Source organism: Pseudorca crassidens, chromosome 9 (genome assembly GCF_039906515.1).
Source record: "Pseudorca crassidens isolate mPseCra1 chromosome 9, mPseCra1.hap1, whole genome shotgun sequence".
Classification (NCBI taxonomy): Eukaryota; Metazoa; Chordata; class Mammalia; order Artiodactyla; family Delphinidae; genus Pseudorca; species Pseudorca crassidens.
In genome coordinates this window covers 64,341,618-64,366,016 of record NC_090304.1, presented here as the reverse complement: position 1 = coordinate 64,366,016, position 24,399 = coordinate 64,341,618, and the positions used below count along the sequence as shown (strand labels likewise).

Below are 24,399 nucleotides of genomic sequence, written 5' to 3'. Positions count from 1 at the left end.
TAAATACTATTCCATTCAAAGTAATTTGTTTAAAGGTATGGAGCCACGTGTGGCTAATGGCTGTTGTACTCGGCAGCACAACGCAACTCAACACAGCCCTGGGTGCCTGAGGGTTTCTACTCGTTATCCAGAAGCCAGGGCCTTCTCCAAATCGTGGGACTGTAAGAGGGTACATTGATCCCTAAATGCTAAGCCCCCTCTGTGCGTATGGCTTGTCAAGACGGACAGGCTCAGGGAGTATCCTACGCTTCATTTTGTCACCGGGGCGGTAAGTGCACACGGCTGTGAGGTGCTCCTCGCACGCACTCAGGGGAGGCCCCGCACTGCGAACAAAGGTTTCTGGACCGCTCTATCCAGGACGCACCAGCCTTGCGCTCTCGCGGCCGCCGGCGCGGTCCAGCCATTGGCAGGAGAGGTATAACGGCCCCGCAGCGTCTCGCCCCGCCTGCCCCGCAGCCCGGCCGCGTAGACATCAGCTCCGGGCGCAGCACAGGTGGGCAGGGGAAGCAGGGGACCTAGGCGAGCTACCGAGCGGGGTTGGAGGTTCGGGGAACCCTCGGCGCGCAGTCGCCTTTTCTCCTCTTCGCGGATGGGGGCGTGGGTGGCGCGGGCTGTGGCCCGCACCGGATCGGCTTCCTGAGCTTGCTTTCGCTTTGCCGGGGGCTTGGCGAGGCCTGTGCACCGCAAGCGAGCAGAGAGAGCCGCGCAGGTGGCCGCGCGGGAGGGGCGGGGGGCTGGCGCCTTAAACCCTGCGAGACCCCTGCCCTCTCCCGGAGCACGCGTCCCTGGCACCGGCTCGGTGCCCCGCGGCGCGCGTGGGTCCTGGCTGGCCGGAAGGCACCCCTGACCTTGGTGTCTCCCCGTGCCAGGTCTGCGCAAGGGCCATGGGCGCCGCGCTGGGCACGGGCGCGCGGCTGGCTCTCCTACCCGGCCGGGCCTGCAGCGCTGTCCGGCACTGGGAGCCCCCCGCGCCCGCCCGAGGCTGCCACTCCAAGGCCGGCCTGGCGCGCCCGGTGCCCCTGAAGAAGCGCGGATACGATGTCACCCGGAACCCGCATCTCAACAAGGTAAAGGTCCGGAAGGGTAGGACGGCCCAAGCCACTATTCTGTGGCCCGCGGGATGGGCGCCCCGCCCCCTGGGCCAGGGGAGGATCCTTCCAGAGGCCCTTCCAGCGGCTTTACATTTTTGCCTTGGGGAGGCTTGGTGTAACTCGGTTTGGCTTTTTTACCACACCTCTTCTGCGTGGAAAGTGGTAATCAGTAATGCAGGAAGCCTAATTTCTTTCGTAAGAACAAATGTAGACTGGGTCAAGGTCCTCATGGCCAGTCTGGCTTGAGGTCAGATCTCCCCTTGATGCTTGCTGATTCTGTTGATCTTGGGCAGTTCATTTAACCTCTGTCCGTCCAAGTTTACCTGTCTGTAAAAGCGAAGCAGTTGTCTCGGGAGCGTTGTGAGATTTAAAGAGAAAATGGAGGTAGCGTTCTTCGCACAGTACCTGACATCCAGTGAGAACAAATGTCAGCTAAGGTTATAATTATTCTGAGGAAAAGATTTTTAATTTGAGCGAGGGCAAGAAAGTCTAGAATTATGGAACGTTTAGACCTTGAAAGGGCATCACGGATCCTAATTCAAACCTCTCCTTTTACAAATGAGAAAACAAGACAAAGGGAACTTGCCCAAGGTCACCAGCTAGTTAGTTCTGGCTCTGCCACTGGAATCTGGGTCTGGATCTCAGGTGCTTGGGTCAAGTTCAGCCCACTGCTAACCCAGTGTTTAGGAGCACACACACTTGTTTCTGGGAGTAGAGTTTAGTATCATTGGTGTTAAAACCAAGAGACCTGGATTTGAGGCCTGTCTCCCAACACCTCCTTGATTTAACTTGGGCATCTCATTTAATTTCTCTGAGGTTCAACTTTCTCCTGCTTAAAGTGGATATTATGACAGACCCACCATTCCTACCATATTCTGTTATTGTGACAATCAAATGAATTACTGAACTTGAAATCAAATTTTAAACTATATAAAGTGCTTGGTAAATAAGTAATTACTACAAAATAAAAGTTTGAATAATTTCTTTGAATCAGGATTGTGAAATTCAAGTGAGGAATTACTTGTGAAAAAGGTGTTTTTGAGAAATAGGAACAATTATATAGATACTAAGTATTGTGATTATTTCCTGCAGAATTAATAGAAGCTAAGAAAGAAAATTTTCTCTCAGCCTCCATCTGTCACACTACAATCCCTGCTTCCCCCCAGAGAAACCCTAAATCCTTTGTATATTACTACTTTGGGATAGGTAAGGTGTTTTATGAATTTAAATTTACTTTGGTAGCAAGTGTTAGAAAACTCAGCTCAAACTGGCTTAGCAAATAAGAGATTTCTTTAGCTAAATATCTAGAGGAAGGAAGGGTTTGACCCAGCAGTCCAGATGGCGTCCTTAAGGATGCAGGTTCTCTCTGGGTCTCTGCTCTGCTTTTGCAAGGTCAGCTGCATCCTCAGACTCCATCCAGTAGAGTCTTTCACCCGGATTCTGCCACAGTCCCCCGTCTCCTTTTTTCATACCACACCATCCAGGGATAGAAAGACATTTTCTTCTGGTAGCTCCTGTGGAAGAGAAAGGACACTTTCTCTGGAGCCTCAGAAAAAGAGTCTTTCTGTCTCATGGACTCTGATTGGATTCCCTTCCATCCCCAAACCGGTCACCATAATTTAAGTAAGTCAGGGCTCACCCCTGGATTTAAAGAGAGAGTTTAGGTTAGGGACACCCATACCAACTGGCTTAGAATAAAGGGGATATGGCTCCCCACCCTGCCCCCCAGTAAATCTGTGTATTGTCATCAGAGGGAGGAGGGATAGATGCTGGAAAGCAAAATAATAAATTCCCACTACTGACTGTGATTGTTTGAACGATCATTGCTTTAGAAATACTGGCATATTACAGTTAGCACTTAATGCTTTATGAATAGTTAAAAAAAATAAAAGAAGGACTTGAATGTCTCTTTTTTTGTTTTTAGCCCTAAGTTTATGTTTCCCTAAAAGCACTCTTGCCCCTTGCCCTTGTTCTTGATGTAATTTTTTTCCTCCTAAATTATATAAATGGGTCATTATCCATAAATCTCGGGGCCTGAACTTTTCATGATGTTAAAGATTTTTTTGTGTATCCCTGAAGTCAGCTGATGCTGGTCTGGGGTGAGGAGGGTATCTGCAGTGATTCTGAGAGAGGCTCTTGGCCTCCCGCACTCGCCCTTGGGGAGGGAGGGGAGACAATGGAGGGAGCATCACTGCCTAGGAGCCGCCCCTCTCTTCCCACTGAGGTGCCACCCTCTTGCCGTCCTGCGGACCTCCAGCACTCAGAGAGTTTCCGGGGAAGGCTTGGCGCTTGGCACTTTCCATCAGCCAGATGGGGAGACTTGCTGAGTTAAACAGAACGACTGAGGTTATCACTGAGAAAACAAGAGAAGGGCAGCTTTGAAAGGGACCAGTACTTAGTGGGTGGGTCTGTGGGTGGATTTTTTTCTGCTAGACTCCGAGCTCCTCCAGGGCAGGGACTGAGTTTCATGCATTTGTGGCAGGCACTGGGTAGTTCCTGAAGGGTGTAACAAGGGCATGAACATGAAAGCTAACGTTACATTCTTCGAACATGCTCTCTGGGTTTGCCTCCCGCTTTTGACAGATCAGGAGAGGCATTTCAGTTGAAGCTTGAGGGCAGAGGGTCGTCAGGAGATGGAATTCTCTGAGAGAAGAAGAGCTGCTGCACAGGCCAAGCATCACTGCTCTTGTGCAGTCAGGGTCTGGTCCCTGCTCTGCCATAACCTCGCCATGCGGTCTGTGCTGAATCTCATTAGCCTCTCTGCCCATGTCACACCTCTGCTATGAGGATCGCAGGGGTAAAATCATTTTAAAAACTGTACGGCACTAAGTATTAGATGATCGTGTTGACAAGTTCCAGAATCAGGGTTGGAAGCTCCCTTAGATATGGCCTAGTCTGGAATTGTTGGACGTGAAATTCGCTTGGGTCTAACCAGCATTTTTATGTTAAAGAAATGAGTTAGAATAGAATGAAAAAATAGTAAATGTATTAAACTTAATAAACATAAGTATTATACCAAGTCACCATGTGAAATGCCAGTTTTTGCTGTGGCTTGTCATTTAAAAAAAAAAGCTTTTGAAAACCATTGTTCTCATCCAGCATCTGATTTTCAGATGTAGAGACAGGCAGAGAAAGTCAAGTGATGCCACAGAGATTGTCATTTGTTGCAGAAGTAGGCAGAGGAAGCCCACCTCCAGATTTTCAGTCCACTGAATCACAATGAGAATTCTCATCCACATGTGCTTTGACTGATTCAGGCACATTCAGAACGATGACAGAACTGGAACTGGATGATTCCAACTTCCCTACAGGAGTCTAGATTTTCTGACTGATGCACATTCAGCAATACATCAATTTCAACTTCCCTTTAAAAAAAAAAAAAAAAAACTAATATTGTGCCTTTCTTCTAAAGTTTACATAATGACTTCTTCTGTTATCCATGTAGATTGTGGCAACAGAGTAAATCTGATTACATATTACAAGACATCAGACATATTTTACTTACATTAAACAGGCAATTATCAACCCCATTTTATAGGGTATCTTCATAGGACGAATCATCCCCATCCTATTCATGTAGTAGCAAGTGAGCCATCAAAAGGTTGCTGGCCCCAGCTTATCTCTGGCCTCTTTTGGGAAGGGATGTCCTATTCCCACTCCCCAAACTAGACTTGAGTCCCCTCCCCTTTGTCTTCTCACTCCATGTTTCTTTCCTTTCGGCACTGAGCACCCTGTTGTCATGGCTGGTTGATTTGTCTTCCACACTAGATCCTGAGCACCTTGAGGACAGAGACTGTCTTGTCACACAATATTCTCTACGCCTGACTTGAGATGCTCAATAAATATTTGCTCTTTGAATGATCTCAATCGAGTCCCAACCCCTTTCCTCTCAATTTTATGGATCTTAATGTCACTGCTTTACAGTTAGCCTCATGCTCTTGTTGTCTAGAGAAATGTCTACAAATAGCCTATCGGGAGGACATACACCTACTTGACCTTAATCATCAGCTTGATGATTGGGAAAGACCATCAGCTTGATGGTCAGGGAAAGAATGAATGAAGCGTGCTTGGTCCAGTCGCTGTGATTATGGACCAGCGCATTTCATGCAGCGGGGCCTTCTTAAACTGCAAGGCATGGTGACCGCCTTCACATGTGGACTAGATGCATGTAGATTAGTAAACGTGTTAAGGCCTGGGGGCCTGCACTACAGTGCTGGCTGCACGTGTGAGGCCACGCAGGTTTTAGCTCAGTCCTTCTACATGCAGTGGTAATTTATTAGACTCCCACACAGCTGGGATTTGCCTTTGACTAAAGTATGTTTTTGTTCGGTGCCAGTGTAGAACTTGATCTTGCCTCCTTTGGGTTGGGGGGGGGGTCTGTCATCACACACTTGGCTTAGTGATCAATCAGGAGGTGATAGCTGGGTTGTACACCGAATTAGAAGTCTGTTGCAGATGCTGTTTTGTGTCCCAAAGGCCGATAACATAATGTGTCTTCCTGAGACCTCTGCTTCAGATGTGATGTTGGGTTGGGCCTCCTTGATTGATAAAGAAGCAATGCATTATTAAGTGAACATTATTTCCATAAGCAGCAGTTTGCTCTAGATCTAAGCCTCTTGTGCAGTGACTCAGGGCATCGAAGCTCAAATACTGTTCAGATATTTTAAGAACAAACAAGCAGACGCAGGTTGGAATTAAATCCTTCCCTGTTGGGGCTTCCCTGGTGGCGCAGTGGTTGGGAGTCCGCCTGCCGATGCAGGGGACGTGGGTTTGTGCTCCGGTCTGGGAGGATCCCACATGCCGCGGAGCGGCTGGGCCCGTGAGCCGTGGCCGCTGAGCCTGCGCGTCCGGAGCCTGTGCTCCGCAACGGGAGAGGCCACAGCAGTGAGAGGCCCACGTACCGCAAAGAAAGAAAAAAAAAAAATCCTTCCCTGTCAAATACTGTCCTGGCTTCATGGGATTGATAACACTTGGTGTTAGGGCTTTGTGCTTGGAACATCTAAAAGAACTTGTATTAGTTAGGCTAAAGGTTAGGCAACTTTAACAAGGTAAACCCCAGACTCAGAGGCTTAAACAAGATAGAAGTGTTTTGTGTTTTTTTTTTTTTTTTTTCTGCTAGACTCCGAGCTCCTCCAGGGCAGGGACTGAGTTTGGGGGACCGAGCTCCTCCAGGGCAGGGACTGCCGACTGCATCGGCAGGCGGACTCTCAACCACTGCGCCACCAGGGAAGCCCGGAAGTGTACTTTTCCCATAAACAAGTCTGGGTAGGCAATCGCAGGTTGGTATGTGGCTTGATTTTGTTGCTCTGCCATCCTCAGTGTGCATCTTACATTTCGTGGTCCAAGATGGTTGCTTTTAGGCTCTGCCATAATTCCATACAAAAGCCAGTCAGAAGGGAAAATACACAATTTGGATGTTGCAAATATCACTTCCATTCACATCCAGTTGTCCAGAGCTTGGTCATACACCACACCTAGCTGCAAGAGAATCTCGGAAATGTAATCTTTAGCCGGGCACCCATATATCCACTTAAAAATTCTGTACCACTAAGGAAAGAAAGAGTGGCTATTGGGGAAACTGCTACAAAATGCTTATCTGAAATTTTAATTTGATTTACTGTCAATTTTATCCCAACTTTTAAAATCCATCAGTTTCTCTACATCCCCTCTACCACCAGCCTTGTTCACTCCTTCATTGTCTTGTGTCTAGATTAGGCAGGAGCCTTCCAGTGGCTCTCCAACGTGCAGTCCTGTTTCTTTCAATCTGCTCCTCTGTGTCTGTTGACCACACCTTGAGAGGCTAAAACCTTGCACACATCCTTAACCACTCTCTTTCTTTCAGACCCCATGTCCAATTCACCGGAGAGTCCTGTTGCTCTGTCTTCAGACTAGATCTGGAATCCACCCTCCGCTCTCACCACGGGTCCCACCCTGACCTAAGGCACCACTATTTCTCTGCTGGATGACTGCAGTGTCCCCCTAGCTGCTTTCCTTGTGTTCCTCTTGTTTGTTCTCCACACAACAGCCAGTGTGAGCCTTGTAAAACGAAATTTGATCACGTCACTCTTCCGCTGGAAACCCTGCAGAGTCAAAGTTCTTACCATGCCCTGCATGATTTGACCCTCCCTGACCTCATCTTTTGTTACTCCTCAGCCTCACGTGCTGCCCAAACACTCCAAGCATGCTCCTACCTGGAGTCTTTGCACTGGCTAATCCCTCTTGTAGAGCACACAGCCCCTACATAACCATGTGATTAACTCTCTCACCTTCTTCAAGGCTCCTCACTTTCTCAGTGAGACCTATCAGACCACCCATGGGAAGTTGTAAACAGCCCTTTCAACCTTCTTGGTCTACTTTTCCTCCATAGTATTTGATACTTCCTAACATACTGTTTAATTTTCCTACTTACCATACCTCTTGGTTATTATGTGCATTTCCCCACTATAATGTAAGCTCCATTTAGGCAGGGATTTTTGTTTTATTTGTTCATTGATGTATCCAAGGTACTTAGAACAGGGCCTGGTCCATAGTTTGGTACCCAGTAAACAGTCATTGGATGAGTGAATCATTCAGAGAGACATCTGCTGAGGCTTCTTCCTCTCATCCTTTCCCTTCCCCCCCCTTCACCAAAGCCCCCCTTCTTTTCCTCTGGTGCTTTTCCTTCCCTGGTATCCCCCTCTATGGGGTTTATATGCCCAAGATCACTTGTATCTGGAATGTGGATAAATCTCCCATCAGACCTTTGTGTGCCCAGAGGCCCACTTACTGTGAAGACTGGAGAAGCACAACACAGATGTTCACCCTTTGTTATTTCCAGTTTTACCAGCCAAGCCTGGGGAAAGGGAGACCCTATTCTGGAGACACAGATGGTACCTTGAAAAGCAGAGATGGATGGAGACATTCTTGAGGCTCACAGAAAAAAACGAAGGGTGGGGGGTGTCCAGGCTGTGGGCCAGAGATAGGAAACCCCGGCTTCTGTCAGCATCTCCAACTTCCTAGAGCTCCCACCCTCTACTTTGAGTCTTGGTAGCCCCCATCCCTGCTCTGAACTTCTCTGATTCCCCCGTGCTGCAGCACCCCTGCTGAAGATACAGGAAACCATGTTATAGATTCAGTGACCCCCACCCCTGTTCATATGTTGAAGCCCTATCTCCCTAATGTGATGGTATTTTGGAGGGGGGGGCCTTTGGGAGGTAGAGCCCTCATGATGGGATTAGTGTCCTTAAAAAAAGAGAAAGGGCACTAATCCTCTCCCTCTGTGCCATGTGAAAGTAGAGCAAGAAAAATGGCCATCTGCGAGCCAGGAAGATGGTTCTCACCAGGAACTGAATCGGCCATGCCTTGGTCTTGGACTTTCAGTCTCCAGAATCATGAGAAGTAAATTTCTGTTGTGTAAGCCACCCAGTCTATGGTATTTTGTTATAGCAGCCCAACTGGGCTAAGACATCATACCAGAAACTGCCTCTTATCTCGGGGTCAGGAAATCAAGGAAGTGTGGGATGGGATGCAGGAGCACAGGAGGAAGATCTGCTACTCCTAGAACCCAAAACAGATGCTCAGAAAGTGTTTTCTCATAAACATGTTGTTATAAACAGTTGAATTGTTCTCCAAAGAAAGTATATTATGTGTTAGATTAGCATTTGTGTGATCATTATGAAGATTTCAGAAATGTTGGCTTATGTTTATGAATGCTTAATTCAAAATGCAAAATACTAAGTGGAATCTATATCCATGAGCATTACTGTAGAAAAATGTAGCTCTATAAAAAGACTTGGAACTAAATGTGTGAAAATGATCATGTTAGGGCAGTGGAATTATGGGAGATTTATTTCCTCTTTATGTAATTTTCTTTAATGGTCCATTGTCTTTTCAATTTTAGGTTACAGTTTCTGTTGGAAATTGAGTTTCTAGAGCCAAGTAAATAACAGATCAACTTTTGGAAGTTGACCCATCTGTAACGCAAGGGTGACACTCTGATCCTGTGGAAATCCCTCTAAAATAGTCTTATTTCAAGATTTGCTTGCATATATTTTCTTATCTTCTAGAGGCAATGTGTTTAGATTCATGTAATAAAATGTCAACATGGGAACCCTCCACCTGTCCTGAAAACAGTGGTAAACAGCAGTATATAGAGTCTGTAACAGCAGCACTGGAGGGCAAATCCCACCCAGAAATTCATGTTGTCTGGCTCAGACGGGCCAAGTGGTGTCAAAGTCAATCTAAATCTGGACTCTCTATATGGAGTTTCTGTGGACGCTTTTTCAGCCTCATCTCCAGCCTCTGTTTCCAGTTTCTCTTGGTCCTCTTGGGCCTCTGTAGGCTCTGGGGGTTACGGCTTTATTTTAGTTTGCATTTGTGTCATTTCTACCAAAGGTTTCTTTTATCATCTACTCTCTCCTTTCCAATGCCAGTCTTACAGTGAAGGGCAGGGGGAGAAGGCGTTTTGATTCATGTGGCCATTGCAAAGGGGTCAATGGTGTGAGGCACTTTTGTTTGCAAAGACGAGGTTATAGTCAGCTTCCAGATCTTCACTTTGATGTGTAGAAAGTATAATACATTGGGAAATCCTTGGGGTGGTGTCTCACTGCCTCTGTGACACAGAGCACAAAAGATGCTCTATGACTGTGTGATGAAAATCTGAGGGCTAGCCCATGATTGGGGGTGCCAGGGTCAGCAGTTAAAAGCATGCATTCATTCTGTACCCAGATGGTTGCTTGGCAGCCTGGTGAAAACACAGCTCCTACCCAAAGGACAAAGTAAAGAGTAAAAAGTACTCAGTCATTTGAGGAGAGGGTTTTGGGGTAGAAAGATCATCAGCTTTTGAGGAACTTGAATAAGAGAAAATTAAAGCTGCTTTGCTTTCAAAAGTGATATGAAAAGCTAGAGGGACCATAGGGGATAGAGTTGAATGATTAGCAACTTGAGAATATTATTCTTTTTAAAGCATTTTGTCCGGATTCTGTATCGTTGTTTGGTAGTAATCTCCATGAAGCCCATAGCATAATGGTCCTGAAACACACTCCCCTGTGGTGTGGAACTCTGGAGAAGGCAGACCCTATTTGTTCCTTTGTTTTGTTTTGCCTTGTTCTTTCAGAAAAGAGCAGGAGGGAGGCAGCATCTGCACAAGGTGGCATCTCTTCTGAGTTGTTGATCTGTGCAGGGACTTTCCCCATGAGACAAAGGCTGTCGTGTTCCCTCATGACTTCAGTGGAGCTGGGTCTCCATTCACAGTAGACGGTTCCCATCCCCACTTTGTCCGGTTTCTGAAGGAGATGTTGAGGATTCCAGCCTAGATTCGTATTATACTGAATTTCCTTCAGTAGCAGAACGCCTTATGGAAGGAATCCAAGTCATAACGATAAGAGCTGGCATCTTTTTGGACATAGGATGTGCCATGGATTGCTCTAAGCAGTTTCTACACATTAACTCATTTAATACAATATCACGATGCTTTGACATACACTGTCGTATTACAGATGAGAACGCTGAGGTTCAAGGAGGTTAGCTAACTTGCTGGAGGTCTAGCAGTTCATAGTGGCAGAGCTGGGTCTTGAACCTGGGCCATCTTGTTTTAGGGCCCACATCCTCACCCCTTCTGCTGTACTGCCACTTCCAGTGTGCAGGTGCCCTCTCACTTACACTGGTATATAAAGTCTGATGCTCTGGGGCCTTGCCAGTTATATTGGGGACAGTCCCTGCTGTGGCCCTCTGATGGGCTATGACCATACCCGCTGGCTCTGTTAGAATCAGAATCTGGGACTCGGAGGGAACTTTGAAAATCACTGGATACCTTCTCTTTGCCCTCTAAATTTGTGTAATTCTCCCAAGACTCATTTGTTTATTTATTAAATTTATTCATTAGACATTTGCTGAGTGTCTATTATATATTTTAGGCAGTGGAACCTCAGTGGTGGATACAACACTTCTTTTGCCTTCAGGAGCTTATGTGTGAGGGGGTGGAGGTGGGGACCAGTTAGTAAGCAGACGGTTTCAATTCAGAAGGGCAGTGTGATGCAGAGAACATGTACTAGTGCTATGGGAGCTTGGGAGAGGGGTGCGAAAACACTCTTCTCTCTGGCAGTTCTGTCATCACTGACTCTGAGGAAGAGCAGTCGGCAGATGAAGGTGATGGAGGAGAAGTCGTCTAGGTCAAACCATGAGAGAGAATGGCTTTCTCTCTGAGAACAGCCACCTTTTGTGGTTGAATGTGCAGAAATTGAGCAGTAGGCCCATACCTTGTAAGGGGCCCCATTTTCAGAGAGCTAAATAATTTTACAAAACCTCTAATCTACAAGCAGAGTTAATGATAGATCTCTAGGACTGTGACATGCCCTTTTATTTTGTTCTTTTCCTTCCTTTTGTGTTTCCCAACTCCTGGGGGTACCATTCACAGTGGGTTCACTTATGAAAATCTTCAGGGCTCAGCTCTCCAGGGCCACCTCTGCCATGCCACCTCCCTTGATAATGCCCCATGCAAGTGGCTCGTTCACCCTCTGCGCTCCTCGGGCATGTAGCCTGTGTAGTCATGGCCCTTTTCTACATTTGGTTTCAGTATATACTCATAACGGATGTGTCTGTCTCCATCTGGATGTCATCTTCAGAGCCAGGACCCCCTCTTAGGCACTGCATGGCTCGCACAATGCCTTCTTCATAGTATACTCTCAATAAAAGTTAGTGATGTGAATTACTTTCACATTGCCTCCTGGACACATCAGAAACCGCTCTGGTGAACACTGACAGTACACAACCCCATCTGCCATCTCTTCTAAAAAGATGGTGACAATATAATTATGCTTAGATCTCTCCATGGGGCTTGGAGGATTTTGAAAGCCAAGAGAAATATTTTATTTTGGTCATAAAAATTTCAGGAACCCATTCCTTTTTTTTTTTTTTTTTTTTTTTTTGCGGTACGCGGGTCTCTCACTGTTGTGGCCTCTCCCGTTGTGGAGCACAGGCTCCGGACGCGCAGGCTCAGCGGCCATGGCTCACGGGCCCAGCCACTCTGCGGCATGTGGGATCTTTCCGGACTGGGGCACGAACCGGTGTCCCCTGCATCGGCAGGCGGACTCTCAACCACTGCGCCAGGGAAGCCCAGGAACCCATTTCTTTAAGAGAGTTTTCTGCCCTGATGCTGTACCAGGTGCATTTCATCTAAAAAACAGCACCTTTATGATCAGATGATTTATTCTCATCCTTGAGGATGCTTAAGACCCTAGATTTAGACCTCTGTAACTAGTAACAGGTTAAAGGATTCTGGTGGTGAAGGAAAGCTGTCAGCTAGGATCAGCTGTGTGTGCCCCCTCCCCCTCCCCCCATCACCAGGGCACAGCCTGCGACCAGATAGAAAGCAACAGCACACACTGGCTATGATCTAGGGATTTGGAGTCAGAAAAGCCCAAGGTTCCAGTTCCAGCTCAGCCATCCACTATATGTGGGATTTTGGGAAGGGCACTTCATTCCTCTAAGCCTCAATTTCCACATCTGTGAATGGGGATGATAACAAAATATACCCACTTCACAGGGTGCTATAATGATTAAATGAAATAATGTATGTAAGCACATTGTAAGTGCTCAATTAATTCTCAACGAATCCACAGCTCTAAAAATTTTGCTCCGTTTCTAACATAGTGTGAAGCCCTGTGTGGGCCTCAGAAGAGGGCACAGACTTAATAGGGTTTAGACCTGGTCCTTGCCCTTCTGGAGAATCCAGTCCAGAAGGAGAGGGGAAGACTGAGGAATCCAAACTCATTCTCCATGGGTGTGGATACATTGGATTTTGGCAGAGACTTGATAAGAGAGGAGTGAATCCAGGAAGAGGCAGGTTGAATAGAGACTTTACAAATAATTTCCGGGTACTTGATGGGTCTTAAGCTGGATGATCTAGATGTTTGTCTGAAAGAAAATGAAATTAAAAAGACTTCAGCAGCAGAAAACAGAGTGCCATTTGAAAACCTGGTACTTCCAGAATTTAAAGCTGGTGTTGAAGGGAGCGGCTGCTGTCATACCCCAAAGGAATCTCAGGATTTTGCCCCAACATTTTGGCACATTCTAACCAAAGTTTTTAAAAGGAACATTGATCCAAAGTAGCTGGATTTTTTTATCCATTAACTTGTCTTTTTGTCTCTCATCTGTCTATCTATCTATCTATCTATCTACCAACTATCACTACAACACTCCCAGTCTCCTGAGATCATGATAGCAAGAGAGCAAGACAAGAGAATGTCTGCTAGGGTAGTTAGCATTAAAGTTAAAAAGTTGCTTCAAATCCAGCTAAAGAGGGCATGGCTGGGCCCACCTCACCTAGCAGGGAGTTTAGATAGTCCTCCAGCCTCCATACACTCTGCCTTGGGTAATGAATAAATTAATTGCATATGCATATTTTAAATGAGCATCTCTCCTCTATAAGAACCCAGGATGAGCATTCCCCAAAAGACTATGAAGACTACTTGTCCAGACCTTTGTCTTTGAGCAGATAAGATCCATTGATCTGTATGTCTGTTTTTGTGCCAATACCACACTATTTTGATTACTGTAGCTTTGTAGTATTGTCTGAAGTCTGGGAGAGTTATGCATCCTGCTTTTTTTTTCCCCCCCCTCAGGATTTCTTTCACAATTCTGGGTCTTTTATGGTTCCATACAAATTTTTGGATTATTTGTTCTAGTTCTGTGAAAAATGTCATGGGTATTTTGATAGGGATCAAATTAAATCTGTAGATTGCTTTGGGTAGTATTGCCATTTTAACAATATTAATTCTTACAATTCAAGAACATGGGGTGTCTTACCATTTCTTTGAATCCTCTTTAATTTCCTTTATTAATGTTTTACAGTTCTCAGCATGTAAGTCCCTTACCTCCTTGGTCAGGTTTATTCCTAGGTATTTTGGGGTTTTTGGTGCTATTTTAAAAGGTATTGTTTTTTTACATTCCCTTTCTGATATTTTATTGTTAGTGTAAATAAATGCAACCAACTTTTGAATGTTAATCTTGTATTCTGCTGCTTTGCTGAATTAATTTACTAGATCTAGTAGTTTTTGTGTAGAGTCCTTAGCGTTTTCTTTTTTTTTTTAATTAATTAATTAATTAATTAATTTTTGGCTGTGTTGGGTCTTCGTTTCTGTGCAAGGGCTTTCTCTAGTTGTGGCAAGCGGGAGCCACTCTTCATCGCGGTGCGCAGGCCTCTCACTGTCGCAGCCTCTGTTGTTGCAGAGCACAGGCTCCAGATGCGCAGGCTCAGTAGCTGTGGCTCACGGGCCCAGTTGCTCCGCGGCATGTGGGATCTTCCCAGACCAGGGCTCAAACCCATATCCCCTGCATTGTCAGGCAAATTCTCAACCACTGCGCCACCAGGGAAGCCCAGCATTTTCTATATATAGTATCATGTCATCTGCATATAATGACAGTTTTACCTCTTCCCTTCCAATCTGTTTCAATGGAACAGAATAGAGAGCCCAGAAATGAACCCATACACCTACAGTCAATTCACTTTCTTCAAAGGAGGCAAGAATATAAAATGGGAAAAAGACAGTATCATTAGCAAGTGGTGCTGGGAAAGTTGGACAGCTGCATGTAAATTAATAAAGTTACAACACACCCTCACACCATGCACAAAAATAAACTCAAAATGGCTTAAAGACTTAAACGTGAGACATGACACCATAAAACTCCTAGAGGAGAGCGTAGGCAAAACATTCTCTGACATAAATTGTACCAATGTTTTCTTAGGTCAGTCTCCCAAGGCAATAGAAATAAAACCAAAAATAAACAAATGAGATCTAATCAAACTTACAAGCCTTTGCACATCAAAGGAAACCATAAAAAAATGGAAAGACAAACTATGGAATGGGATAAAATATTTGCAAGTGATGCTACAGACAAGGGCTTGATCTCCAAAATATACAAACAGCTCATACAACTCAATACCGAAAAAACAAACATCCCAATCGGAAAAATGGGCAGAAAAAAAAAAAAAAGAAAAATGGGCAGAAGACCTTAATAGACATTTCTCCAAAGAAGACATACAGATGGCTAAAAAGCACATGAAAAGATGCTCAACATCACTAATCATTAGAGAAATGCAAATCAAAACTACAGTGAGGTACCACCTCATACCAGTCAGAATGGCCATCATTAAAATGTCTACAAATAACAAATGCTGGAGAGGGTGTGAAGAAAAGGGAACCCTCTTGCACTGTTGGTGGGAATGTAAATGGAGCAGCCACTATGGAGAACAGTGTGGAGGTTCCTCAGAAAACTAAAAATAGAATTACTTTATGATCCACCAGTCCTACTCCTGGGCATATACCTGGACAAAACTATAATTCAAAAAGATACATGCACCCCTATATTCATAGCAGCAGTATTCACAATAACCAAAACATGGAAACAACCTAAATGTTCACTGACAGATGAATGGATAAAGAAGATGTGGTACATATATATAATGGAATACTACTCAGCCATAAAAAAGAAATAATGCCATTTGCAGCAATGTGGATGCAACTCGAGATTATCATACTAAGTGAAGTAAGTCAGAAACAGAAAGACAAATACCATATGATATCACTTTTATGTGGAATCTAAAATGTGGCACAAATGAGCCTATCTACAGAACAGAAACAGACTCACAGACAGAGAGAACAGACTTGTGGTTGCCAAGGGGGAAGGGCGTGTGGGGGAGGGATAGACTGGGAGTTTGGGATTAGCAGATACAAACTATTATATATAGGATGGATAAACAAACAACTGTATAGCACAGGGAACTATATATTCAATATCCTGTGATAAACCATAATGGAAAAGAATATTAAAAAAAAGAATGTCTGTATGTGTATAACTGAATCACTTTGTTGTACAGCAAAGATTGGCACAGCACTGTAAATCAACTGTATTTCAATTTAAAAAAAAAAGGTCCTAATGTGTTACCACCATTTTACAGATGAGGTTTCAGAGGCCCAGAGGTGTTGAATGTCCCTCCCAGGAAGTGAATTGTGGAGGGTGACTCTGGCCCTCCTTGGGTGGTGTCTGTCTCTTAGCCCCGCTGCCTTTGACAGGTAGCACTGTGCCTCTTCTCTTGAAATAGCGCCTGAGTCAGCCTCCATCGACTTAAGCAGAGTGCTTTTGAGTCTCTTGTAGAAAGGAGACCTGTTCATGTTTGTTTGTTTGTTTGTTTATTTTATTTTTGGCTGTGTTGGGTCTTCATTGCTGCAAGCGGGCTTTCTCTAGTTGTGGCGAGCGGGGGCTACTCTTTATTGCGGTGTGTGGGCTTCTCATTGCAGTGGCTTCTCTTGTTGCAGAGCACGGGCTCTGGGAGCGTGAGCTTCAGTAGTTGTGGCTCGCGGGCTGTATAGCACAGTCTCAGTAGTTGTGGCGCACGGGCTTAGTTGCTCCGTGGCACATGGGATCTTCCTTGACCAGGGCTCGAACCCGTGTCCTCTGCATTGGCAGGCGGATTCTTAACCACTGCACCACCAGGGAAGCCCACGTGTTCATGTTAAACAATGTATATTGCCAACCTAAACATCTGCTGACCCAACTCGTGCTATCACTCCTGTGTGTCCATTTCCGATGAAGGGACATGTTCATGACGCCCACGTTCATCTTGGGATTTCTGTTTTTCTCTGCAGTAACATGATCTTGAAGACAGTCCACCAACCATTTGACAGCAAGCTCAGCCCTCCTGTCAGACCCTCCCTTATCTTTTATTTTTGGGCTCTTCTAGCCCATAATTATTTGTTTTGACTGGTGAAATCACTTTGGTCACAGGACAGTGAATAGCAATGCAGTTGCCTCCTGATAAAGCAGGTGCAGAGGGAGATGGTGTGAAGAAAAGCCTATTAACAGCCATTTTTAGAAACAGGCTTCGAAATCCGCCTGTCAGAGCTGAAAGATTTCCCCTGTTCTCACACTTTAAGAGCTGGCAGCAGCTTCCCCTCGTGTCTGAGGAGCCTCGGAAGCTGCCTGGCCATGCCTGTGGGAGAGGATGGCATGGGTGCCAGTGGGGCAGCTGGCCAGGTGGTGCCAGGAGGGGGGGCATGCCAAGCAGGGGGACAGTGCAGCCTCCAGTAACCAGCCTTGGCTGTGGGGCTGCAGGGTCTTGAGCATCCTCAGCTGCTTTTTTGTTGACTGAGCTGTTCAGTGTTCTGTGACCTTCTACTAGTCAAAGGCACACAGAGTCAGCTGCCTCCTCTGGGACTCATAATTGCTAGAATAATAATATTAGAAATAATAAATTATAATTAATTATTATTATAATAAACACTTACCTAATGCCTTGCATGTCAGGTCCTCTTATAGGTGCTTTATATTTATTATTCCCAAGCAGAGAAAAAAAGTATGAAGAAGGTAAACTTTGCCTATAGCTCCCTCACCTCCTGTTTCCATGGCTTCCTCTCCTTTACAGATCTCTATCCAAGACATCCTGAGGGTCTTCATGGTATCGCTAGGATGTCTAGGGCTGCCAACCTAACAGACCTTTATATCGCACAGAATCCTGCTTCCTGACCCGGATCTCACCTCTTTCTTTACTTCCTTCTCTGCCTCCCCATCCAACCATCCATCCATCCATCCATCCGTCCGTCCATCTGTTCATGTGTTCATCTGTCCATCCATCCAACTATCAGACGTTTATTGAGCACCTACCATCTACCAGGCATTGTTAGGTGTTGAGAATAACATAGTAGATATGACAGCTACGATCCTTCTTCTTATCAAATATGTAACCTAGTGAGAAAGACAGTAAGTAAACAAAAGTGTACAGATGGGTTATTAGTGGTAGAGAAGAAACAAACAGTGTATGGCATGAGGGAATAATAGAGGGTCTACTTCAGTGGTGAGAGAAGACCTCTTAAGAGGTGATATTTGAGAAAAGACCTAGGGAAAGAGGAGCCAGCGAGCGGAGAAGCCAGGGTAAGAGTGCTCTGGGCAGAGACAACAGCCGGAGGCCGCAAACACCTTGGCATGGCAGGTTCTGGGAACTGACAGCATGCAGTCCAGTAGGAGTGTGGTGAGCGGGGGGAATTGCCTAAAATCAGGGTGGAGATGGCTCGGGGATCTCAATTATGTGCAGGACCTTGGCATTTGTGGGATATGGGCTGGGTTCCGTCCTCCGGAAAGCGGGACACTATTAAATGGTTCTAAGCAAGGAAGGGATGTGGTCGGCTTTACATTCATGAAAGATCTCTCTGGCTGCCATGTGGAGAGCAGACTGGAGGGGGCAGGAGTGGAATTGGGAAGCCCAGTTAGAGGCCCTGCAGCAGTGGGAGCGTGAGAGGGCAGCGGCTGAGCTGAGGGAGGGAGCCCAGCCAGGAGGGGGGTGGTTGGACTGGGAATCAGGTTTGAGTGTAGAATGAACAGGACGTGTCCCCTGCGTCCTTCACCTTCAGATTCACCCGGACTCAGCATGTATTTTCCCTGCCGTGTCACCGCCCCGCCCCCAGCCATAGTTAATCACCACTGTTTATTTCAGTTACTTCCTGTCCTTCCTCCGCACCCTTCATAATAACAAGGAAATGGAATGTTTGTGTTTTACCTTTGGGGCTTCCTGACTGGTCATCTCATTTGATGCTCACAAGGCAGACGTTACTACCTTTGTTTTGTAGGGGAGACCCCGGGACCCAGAGAGCCTACATGAGTTGCCCATGGTCTCCTGGATAGTAAGGGACAGCAACAAGACTCAGTCCAGGTTTCCTGAGACCATCCAGTGGATTATTCAGAAACATCTATTGAGCACCTACTGTGTTCCAGACACTGTGCTGGGTTCAAAAAATGAAGAGGTGAATCAGTCATGGTCCTTGCTGTCAAGGAACCTAGAGTTCAGAGGAAGAGGAAGATTTGCAAGCTCACAGTGTAATGCAGTATAATAGGTTTTATATTGTATTAAAAGTGTGTTATTAATAACGTCCAAGTAATTTTTGTCTTGGTGGGGAGAAACAAGGTGACATTTCTTTAAGTGGGTGACCTTTGGTCCTTATATTAAATTACACAGATAATGTGTTGCATAAAGTAAAAAAAATTTGCTCTGACCTCTTTTCTGAGATAAGTACTTGTTTTTTCTTGGTGCTAAGACCTAAAAGATATATAGGGATTCCCTGGGTGGACGAAGTGGGGCAAGATGTTCCAAGCAAATATAGCAGAGCGGCATGGTATTGTGAGGACCTGCGGTGATTCTGAAGGAGGGCAGGGTGTGTGGAGGGATGGCGCTGGAGAGCAGGCAGGGGCCAGACCTGCCTAGGGGTCTGGGGCTGCTCTTTGCCTGGGGGAAGACTTGGACGTTAGTACTGAAGGTGACTGGAAAGGGACACAGTGGGATTCAAGCTACAGACTGATCACTCTGGCCCAAGGAAGGAGACAAGAGCAGAGTCGGGGAGACTAGAGAACAAGGAATTCAGCTCCCATGAGGGATATGAGGAGGACCTGAGGTGGCCAGTGGTGCTGTGGACACAGATGTGAGAGGTGCTTAGGAAGTGGAAGACTGTGTCCCTTCCAGAATTCCTTGAGCTCCATGGTAGCAGCAAAAGGAATCCAAGGTTTATTGCCAATATTCTAAAAAACCCTAATGGAAACCTTATATGTTTCTACCATAAATTTATACAGCTTAATCACTGTGTCACATTCCTCTGTCTTCGCCTAGAATTAAACCAGATAAAACTATTAATACTGATGATCTCATGCCAGTAGCAGAAGTTCTGTCTGCCAGTTATGTGTATCTTAAACATTGGAAAATATATTTATTATAAATGCAAGATGTTTCAAAACATGAAATTCCAAAGGAGTTTCCCAAAGGAGTACTTTGGGACTGGTGAAAATGTGATGAATTACTCACTTGGGCTCTGTTTTTCTGAAGTGTTTTATTGTGAATATTGGTGTCATTGACCTTTATCTAACTAACCATCCTTGTTCTGGCTCTACTCTCACAAAGCAACACTCTGATTATAATTTTATCTCCGAAAGTGGAGAGAATGCACTGACTCGTGCTCACGTTAGCTGGTGTTGTTATCATGATGGGGACATTGCTCAGCCTCCCAGGCAGTAATTAACATCACTGCCCCCCATCACAAAGACGTGGGTGAGACGCTATTTTAACACCTGTAGGAGTTTATGGGACTTCCTTCTTCTGTGCTTTCTCTCAGTTCCCTGGAAAAACAATAATTCCTTACACTGAAAATGGAAAGAATGTTCATGGTTTGGAAGTATATTTTCTAGATGAGAATTTCCTTCCTTTAGGTATTTTTTCCCCTTCCTTCCTCTATTTTTTTTTTCTGAGAAGACTTAGGTGGAATAGAAACAAGAATTTGAAGTTCATGCGATGTGAACCTTTCACAAATTTGGCCTCCATAGACAAGTGCTGTCACATTCTCTGTCGGATTGGGTTTTTGCTTGCCTTTCTCTTTGCTGAGTCCTCGTTTGTCTTTATGAACCATGATTCCTGGAGAAGGAAAATAGGAAGTCAGAAGCTTACAGGAATGATTTTCTCGGCTAATTCGACCCAGTATCAGTCACTTGTCTCGGTAAATAACTATGGAAAGATTTTTAAGGAGAGGTAAAGTTTTAATAGAATCAGCAATAAGAATACCGTAGTAAGCCAACTCTTGTTTTCTGTGCATTTTTTGGTGTCATCTGGGCAAGAGGATCAGTCACGTAATATGACTCTAACCATGAAGCCATGGACAACATAGAGAGTTCAGTGATGAAAACAAGGTTCCCAGAATGAAAATTCTTGGGAGGCTAGTCGTCTTACAGTTCTTGCAAAATTGTAAGAAATCTTTGGTTTTACGCAGTGGGTGTCCCAAGTCTTTGATCTTGTGTAACTTACCCTGTGTCATGTAACTGCAGTGGGCATCTTTAATTCACTTCCTCTTCAAAAGTGAATTTTTATAAGGGGGGCTTAACACTGTAAACATTTCATAATACTGTAGCTTCAAAGAAGGAAGGTTGTAAACACATTTGCATCCATTTAGCCGGTGGTTTGTAGATCTAAGGGACCCTTAGGTCTCTGTTTTCCATGGAGAGCATGTATTCCATTGGCTTTGCCTCTGCAGTGTAGTTCCCACTCGCTCTCTCAGAGAGCAAGGGCTTCATTAGCATCTTTGGTCAAATAACCTTTTCTGAGGAATTTTTATTTGGTTTTTGTGTTTTATTTTGGTTTTGGTCTGCCTTAAACTGTCTTGTTAATTTTGCTATTGCTTTCTTATCTTCCTTACTAAGTGAGTGAGAACACTTTCCTCCAGCTCTCTTCTTTTCTACGTGGTGTCAGGACATGGTATCCAGTCCATTAGAGTCGCATAAGGGTTATTGAAAATTATACTAAATTTGAATATATACTATGCATTCGTTCTTCTAGGATGTACTGACAGGTGCCTTTCGTTTACCCCAGTGAAACAGAGTATATTGTGTTCACGTAATTGGATTCCCGGTTGTCGAACATGATGATGTTAAGCCTCCGGGGAGTCAGAAACACTTTCTCCCCCATTTCTTGCCGTCAGCAGTAAGTGTTCAAGTCTGGGGGCTCTAATCCTGGAGGTGAGATCCTGCGGCTGAATCGAGAGGGAGAGATGCATCCTGAAGTATCAGTGGTGGAAACCCCAAACCAAGAAGGAGAGAGGAGAACCTGACGGGGAGGTGGGCCAGTGGTGGAGACCAAGAAGAATTGGATTGTGTACCGTGTTGGAGAGCATGACTGAAGGTGTAACATGACAGCTCGGAAAAGAGGTGAAAAGAGAGAAGAGTGAGGATCAAGGTCTGCAGTAGGTGGGGCGAGATAGTTCAGGATCGGAATGCATGACTTCCAGGTACCTATGGAACACTACTGTTTTGGTGGGTTTTGACACCTCTGCAGAGGTAAGGCAGTACCTTAAGAAAACCAGGCTGGGCTGGATGGCTGCCACCTGCCCAGTCAGTGCGAGAAGCCTGTGATCCCAGTAGTGTCATTTGAGCATATGGTAGTTACATGCTAAAACTGTTGACCCAAACACTGGGAACACAGCCAGTGAGTATGAGAGGTGAGACCTCTGCATACATGGCAGTCACTCTATACATCTGCAGCTTGAAGGACATCAGGACCCCTGGGGTTCAAGGAAATCAGACTCAAAAGCCTTCTAGCTTAGGAAACCCCATACTCTCTTACTTTCCAAACTGGGGTGGCCTTTAGTGCCAGAAGCTAATATGCTCTGTGGAACTCCACCAAGCCTGATCTCCTCCGTGGCAGGATCCAATGTACCAGGAGACTTCCTTGCAGGAGTCTGGCCTAAGCACCAAAGATTGTCATGCAGTCTTGATTTTGTTGTCTCTTCTTCCTGTGTCGAGGACCTCTCAAATGGTTCTCATTTAACCATGGTTCTTACTGGTGGGGGAATAGAGGGGGCTGGGGCAGAAACCTGTATGTGGCTAAGGTTGGACCTGAGGCCAAAGGTCGGTTCTGGCCTCACGTCCACTCTCTCTGTCTGATAGTAGATGGTCAGATCACATGCCCAGAGGTGGGTTCTGATTCCTATCAGCTCTGCTCATTCTGTTCTCTCCCCCTTCCAGCTAACCGCACCCAGTCTCCAGTCACCCACCAATGCCAAGCATAATTGGTGGACTGTGTCCCAGTTATCTGCCCATCTTAGAGACTTCGAATCATGTGACTCTTAGAACAAACCTGTTTATCACTTAATTTGAAAGAATATTCAGGCTTCCCTCACCTTAAAGTTTTCTGCTTTTCCACTTTTATTCCCTTTAACATTTTTCTATGAACTCGTAGAAAAGAGAGATTTCTGGACATCACTGAGATCAGCGTAACTGAGTTTATGAATTCTTTTTTCCTTTGGGAGAAAATTAGATTTGAATCCAGACCCAATAGAAAGCTTTTATATTCTGGATACGGGTGTGTTTAGATGTATGCTTTTGTGGCAGCAGGAGCTGGTCACGGCAACGTGTGGGGGTGATGTTTATCTTGGGATAAATATTTAGGTGGGAGGTTTGTGTTTCAAGACACTGAGCGCTAATTGTAAATGAAACCATTTTGCTGTGATTTAATCACTTCTTACTCATTCTCTTGTAGGATATTGTGGAAGCAGATTATGTACATTAGGGAGACACAGATCATGCTTTTCCATTGAGTAAATCTGCTAGGGGAAAAGGCGTTATTACTTAACTTCCCTACCTCCTTTTTAGACACAGGCGAGAATAGAAATCTCATTTACTAACAAAACAACAAGAACAGCAAACTTTTGCAGGAAATCATTGACTCCTGAGACAGGAGACCTCAGCCTGATATAGCAAAGAGAACACTGGCCAGGAAGAGAGGAGACCTTACTTATAGACTGATGGCCCTCCTCTCAAGCTGCGGGTCGTGGGGAAGTGATCCCCATTCATCTCTGATCCTCATCTTGGGGGATCGGAGTTGATTGCTTCCAAGGCTCCTTCCCGTCTAACGTTCCCTAGAGATATGAACAGGATACTAGGGAAGTGACTTCCTCAGGGACTTCCCAGCCAGCTGTGGAGGTACAGCTGTTCACACTTCCATACAGAGATAAACAGGGGGTACAGTGGGAGGAGCTCAGGCTTTGGAATGGAATTTGAGGGACGTGAGTTTGTATCTTGCCGCTGCTGCTTACTAGCTGTGTGATCTCGGGAAGACTAGGTGATCTTCCCCTCCCAAAGTCTATGGAAGGAGGATAACAATTCCAACCTCCTGAGGTCATTTTGAGGATTAAAAGAGACGAAATATATCTAAAGTGCTTGCTTAACCCAGTATCTGACACAGTAGGCACCCAGTAAATGCTAGTGAGCTTCTTACCCTTTTACTGACATTGACATCCTATTCATAAGAGTTCCAGAAATTTGAAAGACAATATGTCCTCTCCCTTCACCCTACCCTCCACAAGAGCTTCTGTCTTTTTCCTAGTAAGAGCTTTTATTTTAACAAAGGCACATTAAACACTACTTATTTCCTTTTGTGCCTGCTGTGGGTTGTGATTTTTTTTGCATTTGTAGATAAAGTCAGTAGTCAATGCCAGTTTCCCTTTCCCCTGGGGGCTGTAATTGCCGTGTTAATTTAAAGTTCTGATTGCGGAACTGAGCGCAGCCCTGATGCCCTCCATCCGCATGGCCCTGGCTGTGCTGTGTGTGGGTCCAGGCATGTAGTACTCCCTGTACTTCACATCGTTTGGGAGGAAGTTTCCAGGACCACAACCTCACAGACAGTGTTTAATAACCTCAAACTCTGGGTTTGAGGTTAGTCTGGAAATGAAAAGCTATTTGGGTTTCCCACAGCTGAGAAGTAAGAGGATGGGGCATATCTAAGGTAACCTGGCAGAGCCAGACCTGGCTT

General features: G+C 45.3%; 1 protein-coding gene across 3 annotated transcripts in view; it reads left to right on the top strand.

The window, feature by feature from the left end:
• Positions 1-344: 344 nt before the first annotated feature.
• ME3 (malic enzyme 3) overlaps positions 345-24,399 on the top strand; it is a 197,770-nt gene continuing 173,715 nt past the window's right edge. The window contains exons 1-2 of one of the 3 annotated variants that reach the window (XM_067750640.1): positions 345-493; positions 870-1,067. In XM_067750640.1, coding sequence (XP_067606741.1) covers positions 885-1,067 — 183 coding nt within the window. In that variant the 5' untranslated portion in view covers positions 345-493; positions 870-884. Of the gene's footprint in view, positions 494-597; positions 1,068-24,399 lie in introns of those variants that run through there. The other 2 variants (XM_067750642.1, XM_067750641.1) reach the window with 2 other exon arrangements.